The sequence below is a fragment of the Hyperolius riggenbachi genome, chromosome 8 (genome assembly GCF_040937935.1).
Source record: "Hyperolius riggenbachi isolate aHypRig1 chromosome 8, aHypRig1.pri, whole genome shotgun sequence".
Lineage (NCBI taxonomy): Eukaryota > Metazoa > Chordata > Amphibia > Anura > Hyperoliidae > Hyperolius > Hyperolius riggenbachi.
The window spans coordinates 78,187,278-78,199,468 of NC_090653.1; the positions used below are offsets into that span (position 1 = coordinate 78,187,278).

A 12,191-nucleotide genomic window follows, 5' to 3' on the forward strand; every position below is an offset into this window, starting at 1 on the left:
CTGGTTCTCTTTAAGGGCTTCTGCACAATAATCAGAGGCATCCAGAACAAGGACTGCCCCCCCTTACTTGTCCGCTGAGTGTATAACGATTTTGGCAGTTACAATTACAGTGATGCCAGAAAAGAGCTGGAATTGTAGTAAATATTTAATTTGGCTCTCAAACAAGCTGAACTGAAATGATCTTGAAATGCAGTTCATTGATCAGTTATGTAAGTATTTAGCAGCCTGCCTTCAGGACATCGATTTGTTCCTCTCACTTGCATGATGGACATCACATGGATCTGCTCCCTGCTCCTGGCTGTAGCCATCTCTTGTCTCATCTACTCATCATGGAATATGATGTATCAGCGCCGTAACCTGCCGCCAGGACCCACACCGCTCCCTATTGTTGGCAATGTCCTGCAGATAAAGAGAGGGCAACTGGTCCAGTCCATGATAGAGGTCAGTTTTAAAAGGAAAATAATCTTACTAAAGGTGGCCACACAATGCAATTTATTACATTTCATTTCGATTCTAGAATTTCAATAATTTTTTGTGATTAATTGTAATATTTGAAAAATTGGATTGATGTATCACATACACGAGGTCAATAATAAAAAAGAAAAAAAGTTGAAAATTCTGAACAAAATTCTTTGCATGTATAAATCAAGAAACTTACAATTATTAATATTATTTAGTATTTAGTATTATCTTCTGCAGTGCTGTACAGAGTATATAGTCTTGTCACTAACTGTCCCTCAGAGGGGCTCACAATCTAATCTCTCCCATAGTCATATGTCTATGTATGTGTGTATTGTGTAGAGTATGTATCGTGTAGTGTATGTATCGTAGTCTAGGGCCAATTTGGGAGTAAGTCAATTAAAGGGAACCAGAGAGGATCAAGATAAGGTTTTATACATACCTGGGGCTTCCTCCAGCCCCATACGCACGGATCGCTCCCACGCTGCCGTCCTCTGCTGCCTGGATCCGCCGGTACCGGGTCCCGTCATTGCCGCGAGTCGGCCGGCGGACGCGGCCGATTCTCCGCATCACACGGAGCTCCCTCCATGTACGTACGCATGAGGCGGCCTACTGCGCAGCCGCATGCGTACGGGTATGGAGGACGCCCCTGTGATGCGGACAATTGGCCGCGTCCGCCGGAAGTGACGGGCCCGGTACCGGCGGTTCCAGGAAGCGGAGGATGGCGGCGTGGGAGCGATCCAGGCTTATGGGGCTGGAAGAAGCCCCAGGTGTGTATAAAACCCTTTCTCTCTTTTAACAAACCATTCCTCTCTGGTTCCCTTTAACTTATCTGTATGTTTTTGGAATGTGGGAGGAAACCGGAGTGCCCAGAGGAAACCTACGCAGACACGGGGAGAACATACAAACTCTGTGCAGATAGTGACCTGGCTGGGATTCGAACCAGGGACCCAGCATTGCAATGCAAAAGCACTAACCACTACGCCACCATACTGCTTAATTCATCCTACACCATTCAATATTCATAAGATTCAGATCAGAGAAATCAGCCCCTCCCAATCCACTTATATTGATAAAAACTGTAAATTCAGTTCATTTCTTTACAAATGATCATTTTTATAGAATTATTATAAAATCTTTTTATAGCATCATGTGTGGCCATCTTTAAAGGGAGTCTGAAGCAATTTTATAAAAAAAAAACAGATACTTACCTAAGTGAGGACAGTCTCTGGGTCCTATAGCCTTCGCGGAGGAATTTGCATACGTTGTCATGCAAATTGCCTGGCCACATTCATTGGAGGCGTGTACTATAAGTACTATGTCTTTCCCACAATGCTTCGCTGGTCATAAGGATTTCGTCCTATGTAACACTCCTTGTGGGGTGTCAGCCTTACTCTCTGTTTGAAGATCAGCTTAGAGTAATTCCTGGAAACTGTGCTAGGCAGATTTCCCTAGTGCAGTTAGGATTGTTTATCTGTTTTGTTTGTCTGTTGCAATTGTCCTGTCCCAGCGGTGGTCGATAGGAAGTCGTTCTGATCTCTGTTCTTGGAGCATAGCTGGTGCAGCGGTTGCTACCAGCTATCTCTTCTGTTCTGCCTCTCTGGATCGTGCTAGCCACTTTTCGCTAGCGCTGTGGATCCTTCTGTTCTGTCTCCTGGGATCGCGCTAGCCACTTTTCGCTAGCGCTGTGGATCCTTCTGTTCTGTCTCCTGGGATCGCGCTAGCCACTTTTCGCTAGTGCTGTGGATCATATCTCTCGCTTGTCCCTGTTTTCGTGTGTCTGTCTTGTCTGCTACGACCGCTTGCTGGAGGCTCGGTGAGGTAACCGTTAAGCAAGCGTTCGCATCCTCTGTTTCATGTTTGTCTGTCGATGGTTAGTTAGGCGTGCTTGTCTCTATTGTGCTTATCACGTGGAGACCGCGCATAACCGCGTGCACTGTTGCGAATGAGTGCGGTGTTCGCGGTTAGCTAGCGTTTGTTATTTTCCGCATCTTCTCATTGTATTATTTGCTGTGCCTTTGCTACCCTCGTATTCTATTCTGATCTGCCTTGTGTCACGTCTGGCGATCGCACCTCTCGCGATCACGTTCCTATTTCATATCTGCTGTTGTGTGTGCGCGGTCGCGGGGTGGCGACTGGATTGGCGCACACACATACAACCTGTCCCTTTGCTCGTTCTCATTCGCAATCGCCTCTCTTGCGATTGCGTTCTGCGCTTCGTACAATTCCTGTCTGGCATTTGTGGAGGTACAGAGGATTGGTTCCTCTGCACTCCCCAGCGCCATCTGCCGACAGGAATTTCCCTCTACAGGTGCGTAGCACCTTTTGCTGGGTGCCTGCAATTACACGCTTGTGGAGGATTTCCGCCGTGTCAGCGCACGCGTTGTGCGCTGATCACGGAGAAAGTTCCACAATCGTTACAGTATGACCAGCCCAACCCAAAACCCCAGTGTAGACGGAATTTCCGATTTGTACGATTTTGTCGAATATGGCTCTTGTACCTTTAAGAGATTTAAAAAACTTGAACCTGAATCAGCAGACGAAATTTTGTCTGAGTGTACGAAACTGTTAGCGAACCCTGAATTCCAAGGCACCCCAGTGTCTACCTGGGCCCCCCAAATGGTCTACATTCTGTTAGAGGGGCGAAATGTCAATGTGGGCTTATGATGTGTTAGATCATACCACCCTGAGTCAAAGACCCCTGGAATTCTTGGACTTTTTAATTCACAATTGGCTGAGATTACCTCAATTACCATACCCCCTTAATGAGTTGTTGTCAGCAGCTCAATCAGCTGTTCCATCTACTCTTTCATCCATAAAGCAGCCATCCAAAGCCTCTAAGTCTAAACGTAAAAGATCTAGGAAGGCTTCCCAGCGGAAAGATCCGTTGCCCATAGCAACCACAAATAAAGAGGTTATTTCTGTCAAGTCTGAAATGGGCAAAACCATGCAGTATGATAATGATGTTTATAATGCATCTGCTGATCAGTTTCCAGGTTTTTTTGCCCCAATCCAAAGCTTATGTGGATCCTGCTATAGGTAGGATCGCACACTACATTAAAGCAGTTAAAAAATCTGTTCTTGTTCCTGAACTCCACCCCTATGGAGATTATCTGAATACTGGCCTGTTTGAAAGCCCATTTGCTTCCTGGGATGTTGGGGCCTTGCTGGAGGAATTCGATTTTGATTGGAAAGCCTTTTGTGATTTTTACATCGGAAAAAGCGAAGATGTCTTGAATGCTTGTCTTGATTCTATGTACCTTCTGATTGATTCCGATGAATGTGACAAGGATGATGTGGATCTGGTGATCTATGTATGGCAAACGATTTTGGATGAGTTGCACACACACCAACCAATTGATTCCAATAAAGAGACATCGTTGTTGGATGATTGTTCCTGCCTTTCTGGGGTAAAGCATGAGAGTCTTGACTTTGTGCAATCTTAAATGAATGAGTATGCCGCTGTGGTTGATTCCTGTGCGAATCCTGACGGATTCTCTCCTGACAGTGTGCAGTTTGAATCTGTGCGATCTGATGCCTGTTTCTCTGATGTTCCTGCAGATTGTGATTGGCATGACTCTGCCGGTTTCCTCAAGGATGTGTGGGATCCTTTGTCATTTAGAAACAGATCTTTGAGATCTTCCATCTGTGACCCTGCTATGGGGAAAGTTTCTCGACTGTGCAGCGTCAAAAGTAAAATTAATATGCCTAATAAAGTTTATCCTGTTGATGTCGCTATTTCTTCTGCAAATGATTCCCTGTCTCACCCTGTTCTCACCTGTAAGGGCCCGTTGCCTGGAGACAGTTGCTACAGTGTTTCGGTCCTAGATGCCTTGCAGTCTGCTCCGCAGATCGCGGAGGTTTGCGCTATGGAAGCATCAGTTTCACAACCTAAAGTGAATTTTGATTCGCAGGTTTTGCGTTCTGATTCCTCGGATTCGACATTGTTAGCCAAATCTAAGAGTGAGACAGCGCTTTGGTTTTGCGAATCTGATGCTGAACCTTCTTTGCCTTATTCAGAGACGCTTTCTCTGAGCCTGCCCTGTACCATGAATAACAAAATGATGTCCAATCACACTGACATTTGGGAGTCCCTTTCTTGCTTTGAAGAAAGTTCTGACTTTCCACCCTGTACTCTGGATGAGTCAATATAGCCTTGTACAATATCTCCTGCCCTGCCCCTAGAGGCTCGTCTAGGTATTGCTGCTATTTTTACCTGTCTTTCTGCAGTTTTGGAGTTGCAAGCTAGTTTGACTGCTACGTAGAATTCTGGGTGCAGCGAGATTAAAGTTAGGGAGTCAGTGTGTGGTCCAGTGAATATTCCTGTACGTTCCACTCATGATGATGAAATTCAGTCTCAGTTTATGGTGGAACCTTCCCTGGGACATCTGCCCTGTTCTCAAAATAAAGTTCCAGTTTTGCCCTGTAACATGGATAGTACAGAATCCTTCTTAGAAAACTTGAAAAATGATGTTTCTGAGGTATTGTTTGATGTTCTGGAGGTCTCCAAGTTCCTCCCAAAGGGTGCAGGACTTGTAGGAGATGTCTCCTGCCCCCAAGTCCTTCTGAGGTGTTACCCTCTTCCGTAGGCATTGCTGCCTTGCTGGCTACCTTTTCAGCTCTGATGGAGCTTCACTCATATGTAGTCAATGATGATATTATTGTCACAGAAATTTCTGAATTTGTATCCGAGTCTTCTTTTGAAAGTCCAGTGCCTGTGACCTCCACTCATGATGATTCTCTGTCCGGTACTGGTTTTGGTCTTGTCGTGCCGGACTCTGAGGTTGGCAGTTCCCCGACATGTCCTGAGGTTTCTCCTGTGCTGGTGTACCCCAGTGTGCTCTGTGACCCAGAAAGCCCAAGTGTGCCTCGGTTACCAGCGTACTCAGATGCTTCCTCGGTGGAGACATGCTCTGATATGGCCTGCCTCAGGGCCGGGCCGAGGCATAGGCTGGAGAGGCTCCAGCCTCAGGGCGCAGTGTAGGAGGGGGCGCACAATTCATTCAGCTGTCATTCCTAATTGTGTATGAAGCAGTAAGAAATAAGAAAAGGGGATACATAGCAGTGACTGCAAGCCAAATAACTAGATATTAAGGTGTTGAGGAGGTTGTGGGCCCTGTGGCCCTCTTAGTCTAATAGCAATCAGTGTGTGACAGCTAGGGTGGGGGGGATGGAGGGGCGCATTTTGGTGTCTCAGCCTTGGGTGCTGGAGGACCTTGTCCCTGCTCTGGCCTGCCTGCTTGCATGCCCAGAAGTGGTCCCTGAAAGTCTTGATCTTGATGGGTGTCCTCGTAAACTTCGAACAGGTATTGTGGCAGGTTTGGTATTTTCGGACGCTCCTTGGAAGGTGGTGGGTATTGTCTGGAGGGTGTCGATGGCTTCTTCTCTGGCGTTCACAGTCCTGATGGGTGTTATACTGAGACTGGTAGTACTGATGGGCATGTTTCGGTGGCTTCTGTTTCCGATGAGGTCGGTTTCGGGTGGACTGACTCTGGAATTGGACCTTGTCGGGCTGCCCAGACCTTCATGAGTCTTCAGTTTGAGTCTGTTGCTAATAGCAGTTTTAAGGGGCCTCTGGAATTCGACCCTGGAGGGGGGGGGGGGGGGTACTGTGATGATTTGCTCAGCTGCCTGTGCAGGCAGGCAGGCTTTTGACCATTGTGTAGGTTTGCATGCTGCAGGACTCTGGAAATAAGAGCTTCTGTCAGTTTTGCAGCTTGTGCTTGCAGAGGAATTTGCATACGCTGTCATGCAAATTGCCTGGCCACATTCATTGGAGGCGTGTACTATAAGTACTATGTCTTTCCCACAATGCTTCGCTGGTCATAAGGATTTCGTCCTATGTAACACTCCTGGTGGGGTGTCAGCCTTACTCTCTGTTTGAAGATCAGCTTAGAGTAATTCCTGGAAACTGTGCTAGGCAGATTTCCCTAGTGCAGTTAGGATTGTTTATCTGTTTTGTTTGTCTGTTGCGATTGTCCTGTCCCAGCGGTGGTCGATAGGAAGTCGTTCTGATCTCTGTTCTTGGAGCATAGCTGGTGCAGCGGTTGCTACCAGCTATCTCTTCTGTTCTGCCTCTCTGGATCGCGCTAGCCAATTTTCGCTAGCGCTGTGGATCCTTCTGTTCTGTCTCCTGGGATCGCGCTAGCCACTTTTCGCTAGCGCTGTGGATCCTTCTGTTCTGTCTCCTGGGATCGCGCTAGCCACTTTTCGCTAGTGCTGTGGATCCTTCTGTTCTGCTACTCTGTACCTCGATCGCGCTAGCCACTTTTCGCTAGTGCTGTGGATCCTATCTCTCGCTTGTCCCTGTTTTCGTGTGTCTGACAGACACTGTCTGTCTTGTCTGCTACGACCGCTTGCTGGAGGCTCGGTGAGGTAACCGTTAAGCAAGCATTCGCGTCCTCTGTTTCATGTTTGTCTGTCGATGGTTAGTTGGGCGTGCTTGTCTCTATTGTGCTTATCACGTGGAGACCACGCATAACCACGTGCACTGTTGCGAATGAGTGCGGTGTTCGCGGTTAGCTAGCGTTTGTTATTTTCCGCATCTTCTCATTGTATTATTTGCTGTGCCTTTGCTACCCTCGTATTCTATTCTGATCTGCCTTGTGTCACGTCTGGCGATCGCACCTCTCGCGATCGCGTTCCTATTTCATATCTGCTGTTGTGTGTGCGCGGTCGCGGGGTGGTGACTGGATTGGCGCACACACATACAACCTGTCCCTTTGCTCGTTCTCATTCGCAATCGCCTCTCTTGCGATTGCGTTCTGCGCTTCGTACAATTCCTGTGTGGCATTTGTGGAGGTACAGAGGATTGGTTCCTCTGCACTCCCCAGCGCCATCTGCCGACAGGAATTTCCCTCTACAGGTGCGTAGCACCTTTTGCTGGGTGCCTGCAATTACACGCTTGTGGAGGATTTCCGCCGTGTCAGCGCATGCGTTGTGCGCTGAACACGGAGAAAGTTCCACAATCGTTACAGTGACGCTCTGGAACACTTTGTCTAATGTGAAAGGTAACATGAAAGGTTACCTTTCTAACCGCATCCTAGGTGCATTCCGTAACAATGGACAGAACAGCTGCTAGTGCGAAATAGCCCTCATAGTTGCTAGTAAAACATTAAAGAGGACCTGAACTCAGAACTTCCTCTCTGCTCTAAATGATACACAACAGCATAATAACCTTCAAAGAAAAACATTTCTTTGTTACAACTGATACAAATCCTGCAATAAATCTGCAGTGTGTCTACTTCCTGCTGTCATGGAAGCAGACATATTGTTAACATCCTGTGTTTACAAATTAGCTGCTCTGCCATGGCAGATGAGATTCTTAAACTGACACAGCTGAGAGATCAAATTACGGCGGTAATTAGTCACAGATGAGGGGAAATTAGACAGGTTAAACTCTCTAAATACATACAGGATGCATTTTTCACAGGTCCATTTTAATTACCGTAAGCTCTCAGTAGTAGTCCTGCTGGTAAAGCAGCTGTACATCTTGCTACTGCCAAGCTCTGCACTGAGAGCTCAGTCACGAGTTTAACAGCAACACATTTTAGCTATTGAAAGTGTTTTGTAGCCATGGAAGTGTTGTGTACTCCATTCTACTTTTGTTAAAAACTACACACAACTGCTTCTATAGTGCCAGCTAAAAACTGGTCTTAACAAGTTATTGTTTGAGTTGAATGTCCTATTACTAATTTACTATGAAGCCAGAAAAGGACTGGAGTTTTTGATTAGAACAGTAAATATTTCCTTTGGCTTTCAAACAAGTTGAACTGAAATGATCTTGAAATGAGTTCATGGATCAGTTATGTAAGTATTTAACAGCCTGCAGTGGCGTAATCGGGAATTTGACAACCTTTGATGATTATTTACAGACACCCCCCCCCCCTCAACAACCATTTTTTTTAGCGTTGACAGGTTGGGGCGCCAAGTGTGTTGCGGCAAATTTTGGGGGATTTTTCGGGAGAAGGAATCATCAGGATGTGGACGGAGCCAACCATTATGAAACTCTGTACTCTTTACAGTGCTGCAGAAGATGTCAGTGCTATATAAATACACAATAATAATATAGTAGACTATGACTATGGTTCGATTAGATTGTGAGCTTCTCTGAGGACAGTCAGAAAAGAGGGACATATGAAAGAGGGGGATGCATCGGAGAAGGCTGGGTGGGGGGTAAAGAGGTAGAGGCACAAGACAGAATGCCTGGTGGGAGAGGAGAAATGGCAGGAAGGACTTTCCTCAGGGCTGCAGACCTCATCAATGCAGTTTGGCAGGGACATGCTGTTAAAAGAAACCACTGAAATCTGAAAAGAAGAAAGGGTCATGGGGGAAGACAACAGGGTGGGAGGGGGAGCTAATCTAATTTGCCTGGATCTTGCTTCTCTGTTCACTACAGAAGTTGGATGTCAGCACCTGTATCACTGGCTTCTGCAACAGCAGACTGCCCTGCATTATTAATAATTAATCACTCGGATCAGGATAAATAATCAATAGTCCAGGGCACTCTGCAATTACAGCAGCCAGTGCACATGGCTACTAATGACAGGCAACTTCTGAAGCACCAAACACATCTTGCCATCTCTCCCTGCTAATGTCCCAGCTGCAGCACAGCAATCACTCTCTCCACTCACCCTGCTGCTCTGCACATTCACTCACTGCAGGCTATGCGTAGAGAGCAAGAAAACACATTGCCCACCAGACAGGAAGGGGGAGGGATGCTACATTTAGTGCAGGAAGGAGTACAGTCCCATGCACTGCCTGCTGCTATTTCTCGAATGTTGCCTAAACTATGAAAAAAGGTCCCAGGTAGAAGAACACAGTGGCTGAGCACCACAGCCGCACCCCTATCCATGGCTACACCCAGAGCTGTGTGCACCTGCAGTCTTATGGTAGGTACGGCTCTGATAGCCTGCCTTCTGGACATTGAGACGTTCCTCTCACTTGCATGATGGACATCACATGGATCTGCTCCCTGCTCCTGGCTGTGGCTATCTCTTGTTTGATATATTCATCATGGAATATGATTCGTCAGCACCGAAACCTGCCACCAGGACCCACACCGTCAGGCTCGGACTGACCCACTGAACCTCCGATTTTTCAAACGGTGGTCCCCGGCCGCTCCGCCTCCTGGGGGACCAAGAGCTGAGAAGGAGAGGGGCACAGCGCAGGAAGGGGGGAAATTATGCACAGAGCAGCGGGGGGGGGGGGGGGGGCTCCTCCCTCCCTCACCTAGGGGCCCCCCCTTCCGCGCTCCCCCCCTCCAAAATTGCAGCCAGCCAGCCGCAGCAGCAGCGGGGAATAGCTTACCGGCATGAGATCCATAGCTCTACGTGTCGCTGGCTGGTCTGGTCTCCTGCACTGATGCTATCCAATCACGCTCTCGCAGTACTTCCTGTGAGAGCGTGATTGGTCAGTGCAGTGCAGGAGACCAGACCAGCCAGCAGCACGCAGAGCTATGGATCTGATCATCCCGGTAAGTGATTCCCCGCTGTTGCTGCTGGCTGGCTAGCTGCAATTTTGGAGGGGGAGGGAGCGCGGAAGGGGGGACCCCTAGGTGAGGGAGGGGGGAGGCTTCCCCTCCTCCCCGCTGCTCTGTGCACAATTTCCCCCCTTCCTGCGCTGTGCCCCCTCCTCAGCTCTGGGGCCCCCACTAACTGGGGACCTGCCTTTGTGGGGATATCTGCAGCCAATCTGATTGTATTTTGTGGGGATATCTGCTGCCAATCTAACTGCATTTTGTGGGGATATCTGCTGCCAATTTGATTGTATTTTGTTGGAAAATCTGCCGCAAATCTGATTGCATTTTGTGGGGATATCTGCCACCAATCTATTAGCATTTTGTGGGGATATCTGCCGCCAATCTATTAGCATTTTGTGGGGATATCTGCTGCCAATCTAATTGCAATTTGTGGGGATATCTGCCGCCAATCTCATTGTATTTTGTTGGGAAATCTGACGCCAATCTTATAGCATTTTGTGGGATATCTGCCGCCAATTTATTTGAATTTTGTGGGGATATCTGCTGCCAATCTGATTGCAATTTGTGGGGATATCTGCCACCAATCTAATTGTATTTTGTAGGGAAATCTGCCACCAATCATATTGCATTTTGTGGGGATATCTGCCGCCAATCTGATTGCATTTTGTGGGGATATCTGCTGCCAATCTAATTGTAATTTGTGGGGATATCTGCCGCCAATCTGATTGCATTTTGTGGGGAAATCTGCAGCCAATCTAATTGCATTTTGTGGGGATATCTGCCGCCAATCTGATTGTATTTTGTTGGGAAATCTGCCGCCAATCTAGTTGCATTTTGTGGGGATATCTGCCGCCAATCTAATTGCATTTTGTGGAGATATCTGCCGCCAATCTGATTGTATTTTGTTGGGAAATCTGCCGCCAATCTGATTGCATTTTGTGGGGATATCTGCCGCCAATCTGATTGTATTTTGTGGGGAAATCTGCCATCAATCATATTGCATTTTGTAGGGATATCTGCCGCCAATCTGATTGTATTTTGTTGGGAAATCTGCCGCCAATCTGATAGCATTTTGTGGGGATATCTGCCGCCAATCTATTTGCATTTTGTGGGGATATCTCCGGCCAATCTAATTGCAATTTGTGGGGATATCTGTCACCAATCTAATTGTATTTTGTGGGGAAATCTGCCACCAATGAAATTTCATTTTGTGGGGATATCTGCCGCCCATCTAAGTGCATGTTGTGGGGATATCTGCCGCCAATCTGATTGTATTTTTTGTGGAAATCTGCCGCCAATCTGTTTGCATTTTGTGGGGAAATCTGCCGTTAATCTGATTGCATTTTGTCGGTAAATCTGCTGCCATTTGACTACTTGATGTATTATCATGAGGCATGTAACTACTTGATTATTTTATCTAAAATGTATCTGGTCGGACCTAATGTCTGTGAATAACAACACTACTTATTTTGTGTTGTTTTTTTTTAAAGCCCATGACTCATCATGAACACGCCCATGTTCCAGTGCGTGGTGACACTCATTTATTTTTGCTGCGCGTGCCGCATCTAGACATATCCCTATTGGAAACTGTCCTCATAACTGCTCACAATTTATTCCTTACCATAAAATCATGCAAAATTTCTAGAGTACACGTGTATGTGAGCCCAAAATAAAGGGGGGGGGGGGGGGGGAGTGGAGGAGGGGGGGTGGAGAGGGGGGCAGGCCCCAGGCTGAAACTTCCTTGGTGGGCCCTTGGTGTCCCAGTACGACCCTGCACACCGCTCCCTATTGTTAGCAATGTCCTGCAGATAAAGAGAGGGCAACTGGTCCAGTCCATGGTGGAGGTCAGTTTTAAGAGGAATATAATCTTACTAAAGGTGGCCACACACAATGCAATTTATTACATTTCTTTTCGATTCTAGAATTACAAACTTTTTTGTGATTAATTGTAATATGTGAAACACCTGACTGATACATCACATTCAATGGGCTTGATTCACTAAACCGTGATAACTCATATCACGGCCATTGTTGCGCACGTTTGCGAACTTTCACGTGCAATCACGAATTTTTGCGTGTTAATGCGAATTTTCGTGCAAAAATAATATCGTTTGCACGTGAAAATTCGAGATTGCACTGCAAATACGCGATTGCGCGTGCAAACACGAAAATGCGTGTGGAAACGGCCGTGTTATGAGTTATCACGGTTTAGTGAATCAAGCCCAATGTGTTTTTTGGATGTATAAATCAA

General features: G+C 46.9%; 1 protein-coding gene across 1 annotated transcript in view; it reads left to right on the plus strand.

Moving 5' to 3' along the window:
* Positions 1-239: 239 nt before the first annotated feature.
* The window catches only part of LOC137528942 (cytochrome P450 2G1-like), a 69,572-nt gene continuing 57,620 nt past the window's right edge, over positions 240-12,191 (plus strand). Inside the window, exon 1 of the mRNA XM_068250740.1 lies at positions 240-441. Coding sequence (XP_068106841.1) covers positions 262-441 — 180 coding nt within the window. The 5' untranslated portion in view covers positions 240-261. The remainder of the gene's footprint in view (positions 442-12,191) is intronic.